The 19,473-nt window shown below is 34.1% G+C and overlaps 2 protein-coding genes across 3 annotated transcripts; one reads left to right on the forward strand and one right to left on the reverse strand.

The window, feature by feature from the left end:
• The first annotated feature begins 1,916 nt into the window (after window positions 1-1,916).
• LOC110603179 (ATP-dependent 6-phosphofructokinase 3) lies at window positions 1,917-13,915 on the forward strand. Of its 2 annotated transcripts, none has more exons than XM_021740878.2 (13): window positions 1,917-2,110; window positions 2,326-2,372; window positions 2,472-2,511; window positions 2,795-2,857; window positions 2,987-3,124; window positions 3,470-3,628; window positions 3,763-3,816; window positions 11,724-11,792; window positions 11,909-12,038; window positions 12,116-12,381; window positions 12,849-12,897; window positions 12,993-13,121; window positions 13,587-13,690. In XM_021740878.2, exons 1-13 carry the CDS (start codon window positions 2,009-2,011, stop codon window positions 13,622-13,624), a joined length of 1,284 nt encoding a protein of 427 aa, XP_021596570.1. In that variant the 5' UTR covers window positions 1,917-2,008; the 3' UTR covers window positions 13,625-13,690. The 2 variants fall into 2 exon arrangements, with proteins under 2 accessions (XP_021596570.1, XP_021596568.1); XM_021740876.2 differs by having other exon boundaries at window positions 1,921-2,110; window positions 12,993-13,147; window positions 13,587-13,915.
• A 1,911-nt stretch (window positions 13,916-15,826) lies between these two features.
• On the reverse strand, window positions 15,827-19,473 carry LOC110603411 (serine/threonine-protein kinase Aurora-1). The gene is made up of 9 exons (XM_021741136.2): window positions 19,231-19,473; window positions 18,655-18,771; window positions 18,143-18,289; window positions 17,957-18,052; window positions 17,625-17,720; window positions 17,435-17,531; window positions 17,219-17,336; window positions 16,255-16,327; window positions 15,827-16,148 (listed from the first exon to the last, which is right to left on the reverse strand). Exons 1-9 carry the CDS (start codon window positions 19,264-19,266, stop codon window positions 16,047-16,049), a joined length of 882 nt encoding a protein of 293 aa, XP_021596828.1. The 5' UTR covers window positions 19,267-19,473; the 3' UTR covers window positions 15,827-16,046.

The following is a 19,473-nucleotide window of genomic DNA, read 5'->3' on the forward strand; positions in this document are numbered from 1 at the left end:
TTAATGAACCTGTAAAAATAATAGTTATAAATTGTATTTTATTATAGAATTATAAATAATGTATTAATTAATAAAAATCTGGTTATTTTGGTTAGCTTGCGAAATTATAAGTAATTAAATTGAAAATTGAAAAATTAAATGAATTGATTTTGATTTAATTTTTTTAATTTAAAATTTAAAAATACCAGTTTAATTTGGATTTTTATGTAAAAGATTTCGATTATTTTTGTTTGATTATGTAGTATTAATACAAATTAACTGAAACCAAATTGATTTTCATCTCTTATAAAAACTACATTGTTCCAAACCCCAAAAGATTTTAACTCTTTGTTTGAAATTATAATTTTTTAGAGAATTTAAATGAATTATATATTTTTTTAATTTTTATATTTGATAAAACTAAAAATATTTTTTTTTCAATTTTTGTGATAATTAATTTTGAATTAAAAATAAATTTTATCAAAATTATTAAGATTTTATAAAAAATGATTTCACTTAAAATTATTTTGTATCAAAATTACTTAATTAGGAATTGAGAACTCTTTTTTTCTTCTTCTCTTTTATTCTTTATATTTTGTTTATTTTAACTTTAAATTAATTTGTGTTTTCTTAATTAATAACTGTTTTATTTAGAATTTAATTTACTATTAAGTACTAATATTTAATGCATTTATAATTGATATTAAGAAATTTATTATATTATTTTATTAATTTTTTAAAAAAAGTGTTTATCTTAATTTAATTTTTTTAATGGTAAAAAAAATTATGTAAAGTTTAGATTTTAAATATTGTGAAAATATTAATGTTGGTATGAAAAATTATTTTTAATGTGAAAAATATTATTATTTATAAAATAAATATTTATATTTAATTTAAAAATAATAAGAATAATGAAAGAAATAAATCAATTTAAATTTATTATTAATTTATTTATTTAAATAAATTATAAAAATCTACTTTAAAATGTTGATGCTAATGTCTATAGTGATTGTTTCAACTTATCGAAATATCTTTTTTATGACTACGAGCGCTTTTTATAGTTTTTTATTAAAATCGAATTGAATTAAAATAATTAAAATTTTTAAAATTAAAAATTAAATTGAATTAAATTAAATAAAAAATTAAATTAAATTTTAAAATTAATTTAATTCGATTAAAATTTTCTATTTAAATAGAATATTGCTGAAATCTAGGGCAGGGTGTCCACATGTGAGCTAAGCTAAGCCCGCAGCAAACTAGCACGCAGGATAGGGAGACAGTATACGGCAAAGCTATAGTTTATGAATAAAATATGTCATTACAATTTCGCGAACCATTTGAAAATTTTTTATTATATATATATTAAATCTAAAATAAAGAGAAAGTGGTATTCTCTTTATTTAGCATTTTATTTTCTGTTTTTTTTATTACTTTTTTTCTATTTTTATTGGATCAATTGAGAAGTTGAAAAATTAATAATTAATTAATTTATTATTGATTATAACTTTGAAAATCTAAATTCATTAATTATATCTATATCCATACACAAAATAATAAGCTATATTATATTTCTCTATAAAAATACCAATATTTATTTATTTTTTATTAAAATATTTTTAATTTTATAATCATTAAATAAATAATTTTTTAGAAAAAAAAAATTCTTATGCTTATTAATATTCAATTGCATAAAAAAATTTAAGTATTTTTCTTTAAAAAAACATACAAAAGCTAAAACCATCCGAAGCTTCCAATGGGCAAAAACGCTAAATCCACGCCACCTCCTTTATTCCTCTGCGAAATCCTGGGATAGCACTAGAATCGACTAACCTTAACGACGTCGCTTTCCTATTTCTCATCCCAGTACTCCACAGCCACGTGCTAAATCTTCCCCCCAAACTTGGCCTTGCCCTTGTAAATAAATATACGCTCACGCTCAAAGCTAATTTTTCTGCTTTTCATTTCTTTTCTAGCTGGCTCTCTGTTCGAGAATCCAACTTAAACGTGACTCGCCTGAGGTGTTTCCGAGATGGCGGATTCCGGTGAATCTCAGATGAAGATAGTAAATGGTGAAGCTGGTTATGTGCTCGAAGATGTGCCTCACTTGACTGATCATATTCCTGATCTCCCTGTAAATGCTCCTCTATCTCTTTCTTCACCTGCAACTCTTTACTCGTATTGGATTCGTATATCTCAATGCATTCGAGCAGTGTGTGTGTCTATGTTCCTGCTTTCTAATAGATCAAGAACGAAACGGAAGCTTTTGCTGTTCTTGTTAAACTATCGTTCGAAAGGGTGGTGGGCGTTGTTTTCATTTTTTTTTCTCTGTTGTTTTTTGTTTGGCAGACTTATCCAAATCCATTACAAGACAATCCTGCATATTCAGCGGTCAGGTAAGCCAAAGTTTTGCTCTGTCTTCTGCTTTTTATTGGCCTCTTTAGTTTTTGCTTCACAGACTCATGGTGAATCCTTTTGGGGGATTTTGATTTCAGGCAGTACTTTGTTAATGTGGATGATACTGTTGCCCAAAAGGTTCGTTTTGTTGTTTATGTTGCATTGTTCAAAGTCCTTTGTATTGGTTACAGTGGAAGAATATTTTTTGGGTTAATTGTCTTTTTAATGGACGTGCAATGAATCTCTTGAAGCGAATACTTGAATACGGAAGGACTTGACGTTGAAAGAATGGTTAACACAACAATAACTTTCTAACAAATTGATTGATGTATTTTTGTAGCCATACTTTTTCTTCTCAAAATTTAACCTTCTTTTAATCAAGGTATTTGAGTAACATTTTATGTACTATTGTGATTCACAGATTGTTGTTCACAAGGATGGTCCGAGAGGGACACACTTTCGGCGTGCTGGACCTCGCCAGAAGGTACCTATAATTTTGTGGTGTCTGAATAATTGAATATGTTCAATTGATTGTGTAAATAATTTGTTAAGGGCATTATTCTCAGTATAACTACTTAGCTGCTTGCTGTTTTGTGTTTGTTGTGCTGCTCAGGTGTATTTTGAGTCCGATGAAGTACACGCATGTATTGTAACATGTGGTGGTCTATGTCCTGGGCTGAATACAGTGATCAGGGAGATTGTTTGTGGCCTTTATCATATGTACGGTGTTACCAAAGTTCTTGGGATTGACGTGAGTCAGTGAGTTAATGCTTTTTGATGTGCTTCTAGTTCAATATACTAATTATGGCTTTTGAAGTTGATACATGAACATACTTGAGTACACTAAAGCTAGTACTCTCTTTTTTTTTTTTCTCAGTTCAAATCGTTTGCTTATCATGTATTAAGAATTTGATTACTCTGGATATGGCATGCAGACAACTTCCTTTATCAATCTCTTTGTTGCCTCAACATTCTGGCAATTTGAGTTCTCATGATAATTTGTTGCACTTATGAAGCATAACGTCTTTTGAAGATTAATATTTGTGCTTGAAGATCTGGAAGTCTCACAAGTATATTCTGTTTGATACAATGGTAGGGAGGATACAGGGGTTTCTATTCCAAAAATACAATTTCTTTGACTCCTAAATTTGTCAATGACATTCATAAACGTGGTGGTACTATCTTGGGGACATCACGAGGTGGCCATGATACGTCAAAGATAGTTGACAGCATTCAGGATCGTGGGATTAATCAGGTCTGCATGTGTTAAGGTTTTTCAATAAATTTTGATTGAAATGGATATCTTGTGAATTTAAATTGCAAATTTTTGCTTTAGCAGCAAACCCTTTGTATAGGTCTTGACTCCTAATCCTTGTTTCCCCTGTCCAGGTCTACATAATTGGAGGTGATGGAACTCAGAAAGGAGCAGCAGTCATTTATGAGGTACAATTTATATAACACTGGATGAAAGTATTGTGTTCTCGGAGATGATGTTAACATGATATGGTATTAGCTATCCATTACTATGAAAATGTTGCAGTCATTTAGTTGAAGAATTAAGGTTTTACCTTGTCAAGGAAATATGGAATTATGCATGTGAAAAACTTGAAGCTTTCATATATTTATTTATTTTCTCCCCTTAACACCTTCACCAGGTTCAATCATTTTTGCCTGGAAGTATATGTATGGATGTGCTTTCACTTTGGTTCAGTAGAATTTGTCTACCCATTTTTTCAATAGCCTCAGTATTTCAGTACTTGCACACTTTACGGCTACTAATTCAGATACCTTGTTATAAACTTCTCCATATTTGACCAAACATAACTTGACGCGGAACCCTATGGCACTTAGTCCTCAAACCCCGTCGCACCTCTGATATAGATTCCAAGAACGTGGATAAACCACCCTCTATAGCACCCTAAGCTTAGCGAAGCTAGAACACTAATAACGGAAGGATTTTTGTAGAACGGATCAGAAGAACGCCACAATCGAAATTGATAAGTTGGTCTGATTCGTGATGCAATCAATGAAAGAAGCAAACTCTCACTCTCTCAAAGAAGGCCGAAATTTGCATAAAGCAAATCTGAATTAAATTTGTCAAAAAAAGAAAAAGTGTCTGATATAAGAATTTAAGGCCTTATTTATAGTGTAAGGCAAAAACCTAAACCTAGTTGGAAAAGGAAAACAAATACTAAGTCAGAATTCCCATCCCAACAGGGAAACAAGCTAAAATAACAAAAATAACTGCCAAGTCTTTAAAAACCAACCACATTCTCGTATGCCTCAATAGTTCCAGCAGAAACCACAACCTCAGGGACGAAACCACAACCTGCTTATGGTTTGGGCTGATTCTCCACTATCTTCCTCCATGATGTGCTCCAAAATTAACTTCCACAAAACACAAAAGTATCTTCGGCTAACTGAATGTCGCGAGCGCGACTTTGATAATGGTAGCGAGCGCTACAAATCTTCAATTTGCTTCTGCTTCATCCATGCATACACCCAGCAACGTAATCAGCTTCGAATGACCTTCAAGTTCCTTCTCGCACTTATCCCTAGCAATTTCAGTCATCTCTCTTGTAATAAATTCTTGAATATGCAATCCAAGAGTAACGCCGTACTTCCTTGCTTTATTCCTTGTCAATGGTCCTTGTTGTAGCTCCAAGGGATCCTTGCCTTGCTTCCCATGCTGGTTCACATCATTCTCCCCTTCTTTAAAAAGATTTGTCCTCAAATCTGCATCGTCATAAGGAGACAAATCAGAAACATTAAAAGTGGCACTAACACCATACTCACCAGGCAAGTCAATCTTATAAGCATTGTCATTGATCTTCTCCAAGACTTGAAATGGACCATCACCACGCGCATCCAGCTTATTCTTCCTTTGATTTGGAAACCTCTCCTTGCGAAAATGCACCCAAACCCACTCTCCAGGAGCAAACACCATCTTCTTGCGACCCCTATTCGCAATATCAGCATACGTCTTGGTCTTTTTCTCCATGTTAGCTCGTGCTTTCTCATGCAAAGCTTTCACCAAGTCAGCTTTCTTCTCTCCATCTAAACTTACAAGTTCATTAGAAGGTAATGGCAAAAGATCAAGAACAGTTAGTGGATTAAAGCCATAAACTAGCTCAAATGGCGAATAACCTGTAGAAGAATGAATAGAACGATTATAAGCAAATTCAATAAAAGGTAAACAATCTTCCCAAGTAGCCAAATTCTTACCCACTATAGATCGCAATAACGTACCAAGAGTACGATTCACAACTTCAGTTTGCCCATCTGTTTGTGGATGACAAGTAGTAGAGAATAAAAGCTTAGTTCCTAGTCTACTCCACAAAACACGCCAAAAATGGGACAAAAACTTTGTATCCCTATCAGAAACAATAGTTCGAGGCACTCCATGTAAGCGCACAACATTGCGAAAGAACAAATCAGCAACAACTTTCGCATCATCAGCTTTATGACATGCAATGAAATGTGCCATCTTACTAAACCTATCAACCACCACAAAAATACTATCTCTACCTTTCTTAGTTCTAGGCAAACCAAGCACAAAATCCATGCTAATATCAATCCATGGAGAACTAGGTACAGGCAATGGCATATAAAGACCATGAGGCATAGACTTAGATTTCGCCTGTCTACATGCAATACAAGCAGAACATAACTTCCCAACATCCTTACGCATAGATGGCCAATAAAAATGCTCAAGCAGAATATCATAAGTCTTAGACACACCAAAATGCCCCATTAAACCACCACAATGAGATTCCAAAACAAGCAATTCACGCATGGAACATCTGGGCACACATAATTTATTTCCCTTAAATAAATATCCCTCATGCCTATAAAATGAATTAAAAGCTCCTTGTTCACATGCAACATAAACATTGCCAAAATCAACATCACCAACATACAAGTTCTTAATATACTCAAATCCAAGCAACTTAGAACTCAAAACAGAAAGTAATGTATATCTCCTAGACAACGCATCAGCAACAACGTTATCTTTACCTTGCTTGTACTTAATCACATATGGAAATCTCTCAATTCGTTCGATCCACTTACCATGCCGTTTGTTCAACTTACCTTGGCCCTTCAAATGCTTGAGGGATTCATGGTCAGTATAAATCACGAACTCCTTTGGCAGCAAGTAATGCTCCCACACGTCCAACGCCCTCACCAAAGCATGTAACTCCTTGTCATATGTAGAATAACTCAGTTGTGCACCATTGAGTTTTTCACTAAAATATGCTATTGGCTTCTTCTCTTGCATCAGCACAGCCCCAATACCTACACCAGAAGCATCACATTCAATCTCAAAAATTGAATCAAAATTAGGCAAAGCTAAGACAGGTGCAGATGTCAACTTCCCTTTCAAATTCTCAAACGCCTTTTGCTGCTCTTCTCCCCACTGAAATCCAACCTCCTTTTTGATAATGCTAGTGAGTGGTGCTGCAATGGTAGAAAAATCCTTCACGAATCTTCTATAGAAACTTGCTAGCCCATGGAAGCTCCTCACTTCAGTCACGTTCTTAGGAACAGGCCATTCCTTTATAGCTTTCACTTTCTCTTCATCAACTTCTAATCCCTGTGCACTCACAACAAAGCCAAGAAAAACAAGCCTATCCATGCAAAATGTGCATTTCTTAAGCTTGGCATATAAGTTTTCTGTTCTCAAAGCTTCCAACACTATCCTAACATGCTCTAAATGCTCATCTAATGTCTTACTATAGATCAGAATGTCATCAAAATAAACAACAACAAATCTGCCCAAATAAGCTCTCAAAACATGGTTCATTAATCTCATAAATGTACTCGGTGCATTAGACAACCCAAAAGGCATTACTAACCACTCATATAGGCCATATTTTGTTTTAAAAGCTGTTTTCCACTCATCCCCAGGTTTCATACGAATTTGATGATATCCACTCATAAGATCAATTTTAGTAAAATACCTTGCACCATGTAACTCGTCCAACATGTCGTCAAGTCGTGGAATGGGATGTCGATACTTCACCGTGATCTTATTTACAGCCCTACAATCGACACACATCCTCCACGTGCCATCTTTCTTTGGTACCAGCAAAACAGGAACGGCACAAGGGCTTAAGCTCTCTCTAATCAAGCCTTTCTCCAACAGCTCCTCCACTTGTCGTTGCATCTCCTTGGTCTCCATTGGGTTACTTCGATATGCTGGTCTATTTGGAATCGTCGAACCAGGTATGAAGTCGATTTGGTGTTCAACTCCCCTTAATGGCGGTAAACCACTAGGCAGCTCCTCTGGAAACACATCTTGAAAATCCTGCAACATAGACACAAAACTAGAAGGCAAATGGTCAAGTGAAACATCAACATTAGTAAACAAAGTTTCTTTATATCTAATGAGCAATAACGGCTGCTCGTTAGATATTGCAAATTTAAGCTCTCTTGGTTTCGCATAAAAAGTTTGTTTCACCTTTCTTTGGTTTTCTCTCACCAATGGGCCATTTATTTGATTATTTTCTTTTCTGGCCTCCTTTCCCAATTTCTTCTCACCTTCACTCTCCTTATCATGTTCTCTCGCACTTCCCTTAATTTTAAAAGTAGCACCCCTTTTGGTCGAATCTTGCTTTGCTTTTTCATGCATCTTCCGATGATCTTCATACACCTCCAACGGTGATAATGGTACAAGAGTAACCAGCTTTCCTTCATAGGTAAATGTGTACCTATTTGAATACCCATCATGCTGCGCCTTCCTATCAAATTGCCATGGTCTTCCTAACAACATATGGCCAGCTTGCATAGGAACTACATCACACAACACTCCATCTTTATACCAGCCTATAGAGAATGGTATCTTCACTTGTTTAGTAACCTTCACCTCTCCACTATCATTAAACCATTGTAGTCTATATGGATGTGGATGTTTTAAACAAGTCAATTTCAGCTTCTCCACCATTGTCTCACTTGCAGCATTGGTGCAACTACCACTGTCAATGATGAGCATACAAACTTTACCCTCAACTAAACATCTAGTATAAAATATGTTATCTCGTTGCTCTAGACCTTCTTCTTTCACTTGCATATTCAAAGCACGCCTAGCAACTAACATATCACCACGTTCAGCAACCAACGCATTCTCAACTTCTTCTTCACACTCATCAACATCATCAAGCATATCATTCATATCATTATTATCACCATCACTATGGTCAGAATCAGAAACTAAACCCCCATCATCAGTAGCAATCATAACTCTCCTATTTGGACATTGAGATGCAATATGCCCATTTCCTAAACATTTGAAACACTTAATATTTCTACTAGGAGTAGTATTAGGAATACCTGACTGCTGCTTATTTGAACCTCCATTCATCCCTTTTCCACTTGTAGGTGGAGGATTGCTCCTTTGGAAGGAATTCTTGAAATCTCCACCTTTTGAGGGCAAATCATTTGAAGACCCCTTAAAGGTTGAACTACTTCCTCCCACATTCTGGAACTTCCCATATTTGGTGGAGCTCTTGTTCTTGATTTTCCTTTCAATCTTCATGGCCTTCTCAACTAACTCTTCCATGGAATTGTAATCATACATTTCCAGCTCACTTGCAATGTTGGAATTTAGACCTCCCAGAAATCTGGACATTAGCCTGTGTTCATCCTCCTCAATGTCAGCCCTGGCCATGGTCATCTCCATCTCCTTGTGGTATTCTTCAACACTCTTACCACCTTGGACCAGTCTTGCCAACCTATTATACAAATCCCTATAGTAATGAGAAGGAACAAACCTTATTCTCATTAAGTCTTTCAAGGCCTCCCACTCCGGCACGGGTCGCAATCCTTTTCCTCTTCTACTAGACTTGAGTTGATCCCACCAGAATGTAGCATATCCCCTAAATTCCACGGCTGCGATATGGGACTTCTTTTCTTCTGAGTAATTATGACACTCAAAAATTTGTTCCACCTTTCGCTCCCATTCAATGTATTCTTCCGCATTGTTATTCCCTTTAAATTCGGGTACCTTCATCTTGATGGAACTAAGGTCATTGTCAGTCACAATTTGGTAGTTTTCAGCCACCTCTTCCTGATCACCTCGACCTCCTCTTGCTGCTCTCCTAATGACCTCCTCTTCGCCTCCCCTTGGTAAGATTCGTTGTGGTAATCTCACTGGAGGTGCGGGCTGTTGTACCCTCTCCCTCATCATTAGATTCATGTTCTCTTGTAGGGTGGCCATCATTCTTGCCATCTCTTCCATCTTCTCATTACTTTGCTGCATATATGTCTCAAAATTGCTAGAAATTGAAGCAACATCTTTACCATTCCCACTAGTCATGACCACAACAGAGAAACTCACAAGAAACAATTAGTAACTGAAAGAAAGAATTCACAAGTGTTTCGCTCTTACCTCACTATTGCCGATTCTTCGATTGCACTTCAGAACCAAGGTTCACTCACCAATCTGCCAAGTACGTTCAAAAAGGTAGGATCCTAATCCCTAGACACCTAGAAGACAACTTGACAAGTATCCGGAGGCAGCACAAGAACGTTTGCACTACACGATTGAAAACTAAGTATCGAAACAAACAAATGATACTCAGCAATGTAATGGAATTTCAACGCTAGCTCAAAAACAAAATAGAAACAAGAGGGCAATAAAATAGACAATTCTGGTCAGAATGTATCAAAACCAACTCGCTCTTGGTAAGCTGATTTATGGACCTAAATCTTCTACCCCAAACGCTGGTTTGAAGACACCCCAAGAATGCTACTATACTATGCAATTTGAAATAAAAGAACAGCAGCCCCTCAATGGTGGAAAAAAAATCTGAAGCAAAATTTTCACTTAATTGTAACCCACCTAGAACTGATCCTTAATACTTAAATAGCAAGACTAAAAAGAAAATTTTTTTGTTGGAGCAATTTTTTTTTTTTTTTTTTTTTTTTTTTTTTATCCCCTTGCTTGGGTCTCAAACAACACCACACGAAATTCTTGAGTGTGTATCAAAAGAAATTCACTAACAGATTCAGTTCGAAGGGAAATAATGGCTGCTAAAAGAAACCGAATTGCCAAATAACAAAATAGCAAGCAACACAATGATTTTGGATGGACAATCCAGGACCTAACAATTGGAATCGAATTGAACAGAAACGAATTGAAGACAATGAACCCTAACGAAATTCGAAACTAAGATACCAAAAAAACGAAAATATAACACAGCCCTAGAAAGACAGATAGATAAAGATTTACCTGTTGTTGGCTCTGATACCAAATGACGCGGAACCCTATGGCACTTAGTCCTCAAACCCCGTCGCACCTCTGATATAGATTCCAAGAACGTGGATAAACCACCCTCTATAGCACCCTAAGCTTAGCGAAGCTAGAACACTAATAACGGAAGGATTTTTGTAGAACGGATCAGAAGAACGCCACAATCGAAATTGATAAGTTGGTCTGATTCGTGATGCAATCAATGAAAGAAGCAAACTCTCACTCTCTCAAAGAAGGCCGAAATTTGCATAAAGCAAATCTGAATTAAATTTGTCAAAAAAAGAAAAAGTGTCTGATATAAGAATTTAAGGCCTTATTTATAGTGTAAGGCAAAAACCTAAACCTAGTTGGAAAAGGAAAACAAATACTAAGTCAGAATTCCCATCCCAACAGGGAAACAAGCTAAAATAACAAAAATAACTGCCAAGTCTTTAAAAACCAACCACATTCTCGTATGCCTCAATAGTTCCAGCAGAAACCACAACCTCAGGGACGAAACCACAACCTGCTTATGGTTTGGGCTGATTCTCCACTATCTTCCTCCATGATGTGCTCCAAAATTAACTTCCACAAAACACAAAAGTATCTTCGGCTAACTGAATGTCGCGAGCGCGACTTTGATAATGGTAGCGAGCGCTACAAATCTTCAATTTGCTTCTGCTTCATCCATGCATACACCCAGCAACGTAATCAGCTTCGAATGACCTTCAAGTTCCTTCTCGCACTTATCCCTAGCAATTTCAGTCATCTCTCTTGTAATAAATTCTTGAATATGCAATCCAAGAGTAACGCCGTACTTCCTTGCTTTATTCCTTGTCAATGGTCCTTGTTGTAGCTCCAAGGGATCCTTGCCTTGCTTCCCATGCTGGTTCACATCATAACTACTTTACGATAAGTGAATTTCTGAAGATTTGACAGTTAATAGTCTGCTATCCTATGCCTACTGAGACATTCACTATGTTCATTTATATTTAAATATTGCATAAAAGATTTTGCTTGTTGATTTCATATTTTCCACGTCAGTTTTGTTGATTACCTTATTCATTTCAGTGATTTATCAACTATATAAATTTAAAACAGCATGGTTCTTTCTGCCTAGGAAATCCAAAGACGTGAGCTAAAAGTTGCAGTTGCTGGAATCCCAAAGACTATTGACAATGACATTCCCGTACTTCCCACCACACATTATACTTCCTGTGACTATTTAATTGTTTTCCTATCATTTCTCTGTATTAACCATTTATGAGTTCTTGAAATAACTTTAAATTCCCTAATTTGGTTCAGGTTATTGACAAGTCCTTTGGTTTTGACACTGCGGTTGAGGAGGCTCAACGTGCAATTAACGCAGCACATGTCGAGGCTGAAAGTACGGAGAATGGTATTGGTGTTGTGAAGCTAATGGGACGATATAGCGGTAAGTTATGGGCAGATTGCAGCCTAAAAACCATTTTCACGTGGTAAACTGCTGTCTAATGGGAATTAGCTGTGCAGGCTTCATTGCAATGTATGCTACACTTGCCAGCCGGGATGTGGATTGTTGTTTGATTCCAGAGTCACCCTTCTATCTTGAAGGACAAGGTGGCCTTTTTGAGTTCATTGAAAAACGACTTAAAGAAAATGGGCACATGGTCATCGTTATTGCTGAGGGAGCAGGACAGGATCTTCTTTCAAAAAGCCTGGAATCCATGGACCAGCAAGATGCTTCAGGAAATAAGCTGCTTCAAGATGTTGGTTTATGGATGTCCCAGAGGATCAAGGTATTGATATGGTATAATTTACAGATTTCTTATATTATTGCCATTATTTTGTAGCATGCCGAGCATTTTATCTAGGGACAGTATCGAGTAATTTTAACTATGGTTATTATTTGGCTTGAGAATTAGTACTAAAGTTGTCAGTTTTTTAATGTTATGCTTTGTAGATTGACTTTCCCATCTATAACATATTAAGCATTGCACATCAGTTTTCTTTTTCTTTTCCCTCTTTTTTTGGGAACTTCTATTTGTGAGAATTAGCCTCATTGGCATGATTGAGTGGGATGACCCAATTTTGTCGTCAGGATAGTGCATCATAATTTGATATTTAAAAAAGATAGATAATGTTACACCCTTGGAGGAAAAGTGATAATGCAAAAACCTCCCTCTAAATTATAAATCGAGTATCAGGAATTTTCAGTCATCTAATTTACAGCCTTTTTTATTTTCCTTTTCTTCTTTTGTTATAGGACCATTTTTCAAAAGAGCAAAAGATGAACATCACTCTTAAATATATTGGTATGTGTGCCTTGGATTTGTCTTATTTCTTTGTTGTCTTTCCATGTGATCTCAATCATGTACACATGTAAATGACTGACCCAATCATCTGGCAGATCCGACATATATGATCCGTGCAATTCCTAGCAATGCATCTGATAATGTATACTGCACTCTCCTTGCTCATAGTGCAGTCCATGGGGCAATGGCTGGATACACAGGCTTCACAGTTGGACCTGTCAATGGTCGGCATGCTTACATTCCTTTCAATGTTTGTTCCTTTATCTCCAAAATATATCTTTTACTTCTTATGGAATTAGCTTGTGGGAAAGCGTAAGGTCTTGTGTGCTTTTAGGAACCGCATAACTCAATATTGTCCGAGTATTACATGCCTCCTCATTCACTGGATTTGTATATAAATTTTCTGCCCAACAAATTACAAATGTATCGCAAGTGAAGTTGAGTCTTTCCAAGTTCGAAGTAGCCTAGTTTGGTCATTTTTTAAATATTGATCTGTGCACTGAATGAGTTTGAAATCTAAATTTGTGTTTGCTTGTAAACATTAATAAATGCCCACCGACAAGCTTTACACGCTAAAATTTGAGTTTTTCGTGAATGGAAGAGTTCATTTATTGGATGTTCATCATGGTTTGTTCACCAATGCTTATTGCGTAACATTGGTATCCTTTATGTGGAATTTTCTTTTCCAGCGGATCACAGAGAAGCAGAACAAGGTAGTAATTACTGACAGGATGTGGGCAAGACTTTTATCTTCAACTGACCAGCCAAGTTTCCTGAGCGCCAGAGTTGCAAGTAAAGCCAAGGCACAGAAGGAACCTTCAACGTTGTCGGACGGAAATAATTTGAAAGAGACGAAGCAGTAATTAGAGGCGTTACTACTTGTAAGAAGTTCGGTGTGGTGTTAGTGTGTTTCTAAGCAGTGGTTGCTTTTCTAACTGGATTACATTTTTGTCATAATCGAAAGTATCTAGTCGATGAATAGTGATCAATATTTTGACTAAGCTATGTACTTGTTGCGTAAGCCGACCTTTCTTCAGGTTAAATTCTTTGAGAATTCTATCATCTATTATAATTGACAATTTGGCCAACAAAAGAACTAACAGAACTTCAACAAAGCTTTAGACATAGTTGTACAAATGCAAAGAAGAGCGATCTTTCACCGAGGAAGGCTTGAACCAATTTTTCTAGAAATAGGGCATTCGCCCGGTTTTGATTTAAAATTAAATCAAATTAAATAAATTGAAAATTAAAATTTTAGTATTTATAAAAATAAAATCGAATTGATTTTGATCAAAAATCAAATTGAATTGAATCGGTCTGTTTCAATTTAATTTAATCGATTTGAATTTTTAATAAATTTTTTATTTTTTATATTTTATTTTTAGTATTTTAAAATTTAATTAAAATATTTTAATCTTAATATAATTTAATATCTATATTATTGAAAATAATATACTATTATCGGTGTGATTAGGTTTAGTTTGATTTTTTTAATTTTTTTCTAATCAAAATCAAATTGAATCGAAATAATTAAAATTTTTAAAATTAAAAATCGAATCGAGTCAAAATAAATAAAAAATTGAATTAAATTTAAAAATTAATTCAGTTCGATCTATTTTTTCAATAAATCGAATACTATTCGCTTCTATCTAGATGGATAGAATGGAGTGTATAACATATCATTTAAATATGAAAATTTATTCTCTAGAAAAAGGAATTATTGAATGAGTTATAATAATTTATGAGATTTTATTATTTTTTACCATTCTAAAAAATATACTATCGTAGGAAAAATGCAACTTCATGTGTAGAAGTGTTCAAACCTAGGTTAGGTAAATGGAAAGAAAGAAAGAAACCGCTTCATGGACTAAATCTTAAGGATAGGTTTAGGTAATATATAATCAGGTTTAAAATGTGTTTTGCTTTGCAAATTAATATACGCAGCGGTTTTGATCAAGGTCAGATTTTGTATGCAGGGTAACTATTATCTGACCTATTTATATAATATAAATATATATTTTATAATAATATTTATATATTTTCATATGTTTTCAATTAAACATTAAAATTTAAACATTTTTTTAAAATAAAAATTATTAATAAATAATATTTTTATATAAATTTAAATAAATTCAAATAATAATTTAAGATAAATTATAAAATAAAAAATATAATTCGTATGTGATTTACTTTAAATTTTATATTCAATTTATATCAAAATAGTATTTTTTGATATTTTATAATTAATAAAATTTTAAATATTTTTGACATAAATTCATATCACAAAATATTAATTTTGATACAATTTAAATTAGAGATTCTAAATTAAAAAGAAAATAAAATTATAAGATATTTTTTATATATTTTTTTAAATTTTAATTTAAAATTTGAAACAAATTTGAGCATTGGTAATATATTAATTCAATCCGGACTCAGATAGGATGATTTTCCTTGGACCCTAACCATTTGTATCTCTAGTTAAAATGGCAAGAGAAAATTACAATCAAGGTCCCTAGATTTTTAAAATATTAACTAATTGCACACTATTTCAAAATCACTAAATTAAATCCTATATTTTATAAAATTAAATTCTTTAGTTCTTCGTCCTAAATAATTTTTAATCAATTTATTCTAATCTTTGTATACATATAATAAATAATATATTTTAAGCGGTATAAATATTTCAAAATAACTTATTATTTGCTTAACAGAAAGATCAAAGAATTTTTTTTTACCGAATAAAAAATTAAATTTTATAAAATACAAAGATAATTTTAAAATATGAACGAATTACGTAATTTCATGAAAACTAAGAAATTTTATAGTAATTTACCCTTAATTTAGTCATTCAAAATTCATAAATTTAGTCATTCAAAATGGCTTAAAAATCTATTGAATGGGAATCAACTTGGTGCTGACAGAAGGGAGCTATAAAAGCATATGCTTTTTGCTTTTGGAATTAACTCAACATACAAATGAATTGACATTATCATTCAACAACAAATAGTTTCTTGTTCTACAAAGCTTGGAGGCACCATAAATGAACTCATGAAATGGCATATATACTATGAAATCCCAACTGCAAAGTCCTTGTGAGGTTTCCACTTAAAATCTTATACCAGGATTAATCAAAGAGACAACAAGGCAAGTTAAGCCCTATATGTGCCAGAGGGATCAGCATTCTGAACAATCCAAGAATGCTCAAGTAGCTTGTGCAGTGGCAGGCGCTGTGCAGAGTCCTTGACAAGCATCTATCAATAAAAGGAAAAAGGATCTCAAATTAGGCATCATTCCTCGTGAAAACTTAGAACAAAATGTAACAAACGTGGATTTTAAATCTTTAAAACAGATTTTCACCTGACTAATAAGGTCCTTGGCAGCAGAAGAAACAGCGGGTTTAGGAGGGAACTTTAGATCCACTTGCACAATCCTGTTCACAATAAATACACATCAGCTATACAAGAAAGCATACAAGGATATTTTCAAGCAAATCTATAATCTATCCTCGACATGGTTTTAAATCAAGGTTAGGGAAGCTTTCGCAGTCACGAAACAAGCCTGTAACGACTATAACAGCAATAGTAACAGTTTGATACTACGCAAATTTTTTAAAATTTGCCGGATCATAAATAAAATGATATTGATTAAAATTGAATTTAGAACAATGAAAATATAGATTATTTAATTAAAGTTAAATATCATATAGTTTTAAGAAAAATCAACATAGTCTTTATATAAATCGAGTAAACTAATAACTAAAAAATATAATTTTAACTCAAAACTAACACTTTAATCCACAATTAAAAAAAAAGAGAGAAAAACAACTAAAAACTAAAATACATAAAATTTAATTAACTTTTTAGAAAAAATAAGTTTAGAAATACAATAATTTATGATGGATCTATACTTATAGGAGAAATATGTAGGGAAGATTGAAATTTGAAAGAGAAAGAAAAGATAAAACTTAAAAATTATATTTTGAAACTGCTGAAAAATGTAGAAACTAATGAAAATAAGTATAGAAGGTAGAAGAGGAAGGATATAAAAGAATTTTAATCACAGAAAATGTAGTTATGCCGTTATGCTTGCAAATCAGTGAGACCATTGAATAATGGAGTAATGGGTAACGGCCTCCAAAACCCATAAGGCCGTTATTTAAAACTATGATTCTCCAATATTCATTCATTCATATAGAACTTGTAGTCATTAACAAATCAAGCCTCTACATGAAAATTTTTTGTGCCTTTGCCTCTGTAAAAGAAAGAATATGAACTGTTGCATGCTATATTCACCCTTTTCCATTTCATAGTTCATGATTTACCTTCTGTATGTGTCTGAGTGTTCCTTGGCCTCAAAAGGAGGTACTCCATACAAAAACTCATAACACAAAACTCCCAGGCTCCAGATATCTACACTAGCATCATGCTCTACGCTTTCCACTGCACCATCAATAAAGTATCAAATGAATATGAACCCATAATGATGTGTTGGAAACAGATCGAAGCAATTGTCTAGCCAATGCTTTTTATCTACATACCCATCTCAGGTGGCAGGTAATCCAATGTTCCACACATTGTCCGTCTACGGTTAAATGTATGCACTGACCAACCGAAATCTGCAATCTTCAGCTCACCCTGATAAAATAAGAGAAGATTCACATTATAAGCACATGACAAGTCTAACAGTTAAGCTACACGTGAAATATTGTTAAGGATGTCTGTCAGCACCTGTGCACCAATCAAAAGGTTCTCCGGTTTGATGTCTCTGTGAATTACATGTTTGCCATGGCAATAAATCAGTGCCCGAGCTAAAGATGCAACATACTGCCACATTGATAACATTCATGAACATCAGAACTTGTAATCAGTTTTAAGCAGAAAAATGAAGAGCCATGTCGTCCAATGGAACATGTAGCTCCTCTATTATACATGAGGTAAAGGAAATTGTTCAATTGCAAATGAAATGAAAAGAGGGACCAAAGGCACGTATTAAACTATTAATCATATGAAAAGTAATTAAACTCAAGTCAAATGAAAGTTGTATCATAAAAATAACTCACTGTAGCAGCTCGTCTTTCACTGAAGTATTTACACTTCTGCAATTCTTTGTATAGTTCGCCCTTCGCTGCATATTCTAGTATCAGGTAAACTCGTTTCTGCAATTATAGACAAACACATTAATATACTTTTCAAGCATTTCCAAAACACTTTTGAAAGTCAATAAACACCACAATCCTACAAATTACCTGATCGTAGAAATAACCATAAAGGCGCAAGATATTGGGATGACGCAGATGACTTTGAATCTCAACTTCTCTACGGAGCTGATGTTCAACTTGTGATTGCTGCAACTGGCTCTTAAATAGCACCTTTAGAGCCACAATATGATTGCTCTGTTTCAGGAGACATACACATTCCGTTAGTTAGACAACTGCCAGTAAAAAATCCAAAAAGACAATAGAAAAGATTGTACAGTTAGATCTGGTAGCAACTCATCTAAGAATAAGAAACTACTGGGATATAAAATATTAAAAAAAAAAAACTCTTCTCTCTTCTCTATTTCCCTAGAGTTTCTTCATGTGCGAACAAGAACAACACCCAAAAACTAAATCATTTAATTACAACTGAATACAGGAGAGGATCATTTGCATTCAACAAGCAAACATTCAGTCGATTAATGATTTAACTGCATCCATTATCATAAAAATTAGTACGACTAATGGTAACTACTGAATGCTAATGATCCATGAAAACTGACCCTCTTCTCTCGGGCTAAGTACACATGACCAAACTTTCCTCGTCCAAGAGGTTTTCCTATATCGAAATCATTCAGTGTCCATCTTTTTTTCTCTACGGCCGCCGCTTCTGGAGTAGCCTGCAACAACATACATAGAATATAGAGCATTATTAAATGGCGCTTGGAAAAACTAAAACCATATGTTTTTCAAATTAACATTTTAAGCTCGGATTCAGTCAAAATATTTCCAGATTTATAAAATCTGCTAACCCTAAAAAACAGTAAAGAGTAAAATTTCCTATGAACATAAATATTTAGAATTAGTGACGAACTTAAAAATTTCTATTCTACATTATGGAATAGAGAGAAAGAGAAACATCAATTGTTTCTTTCATCCCTGCATTGTTTCCCAAGAACCGAACGCGAGAAAAAGAAAATCCACGGGCCAATTCAAAGAACTAAACAAGAACAGCATTTCCAAAAGAAAAAATTAGACATTAAATTGAGATCTCGTACAGAAATCGAAGATTAAAAATGCGGAAGCTGAACAACCAACATCATAACGGCAATTACAACACAATTATTTTAATCAATTACCTTCTCTTGCGGTTGGGTCTCTGCAGCAATAGCCATGAGAGAGGGAGAGAGAAAGATTCGGGAGAATTGAGCAATTAATCGAAGGAAGAGAGGTTGGAGGAGATGGAAGAGACGGAGGAGGAAATGAAGGGGAGATGGAGATCCTTCAATAAAACGCTTTGCAACGGTCGAATTAGTAAGATCTGCCACGTGGTCCAATCCCGCTCGAGATCCTTTTCAAAAAATTTGTCTTTTACAGCTTTG

This window comes from Manihot esculenta, chromosome 16 (genome assembly GCF_001659605.2).
Source record: "Manihot esculenta cultivar AM560-2 chromosome 16, M.esculenta_v8, whole genome shotgun sequence".
In the NCBI taxonomy this organism is placed as follows: Eukaryota; Viridiplantae; Streptophyta; class Magnoliopsida; order Malpighiales; family Euphorbiaceae; genus Manihot; species Manihot esculenta.

Bases quoted from the DNA above. Each gene is read 5' to 3' on its own strand.
- LOC110603179 (XM_021740876.2), top strand. From the start codon at position 2,009: ATGGCGGATTCCGGTGAATCTCAGATGAAGATAGTAAATGGTGAAGCT. The intron at 2,858-2,986 runs GTACCTATAATT...TGTGCTGCTCAG, and splicing joins GTGCTGGACCTCGCCAGAAG to GTGTATTTTGAGTCCGATGA. The intron at 13,148-13,586 runs GTTTGTTCCTTT...TTTCTTTTCCAG, and splicing joins ATGCTTACATTCCTTTCAAT to CGGATCACAGAGAAGCAGAA.
- LOC110603411 (XM_021741136.2), bottom strand. From the start codon at position 19,266: ATGGCTATTGCTGCAGAGACCCAACCGCAAGAGAAG. The intron at 18,290-18,654 runs GTCAGTTTTCAT...CTCCTGAAACAG, and splicing joins ACTTAGCCCGAGAGAAGAGG to AGCAATCATATTGTGGCTCT. The intron at 16,149-16,254 runs GTGAAAATCTGT...TTTTATTGATAG, and splicing joins CCAAGGACCTTATTAGTCAG to ATGCTTGTCAAGGACTCTGC.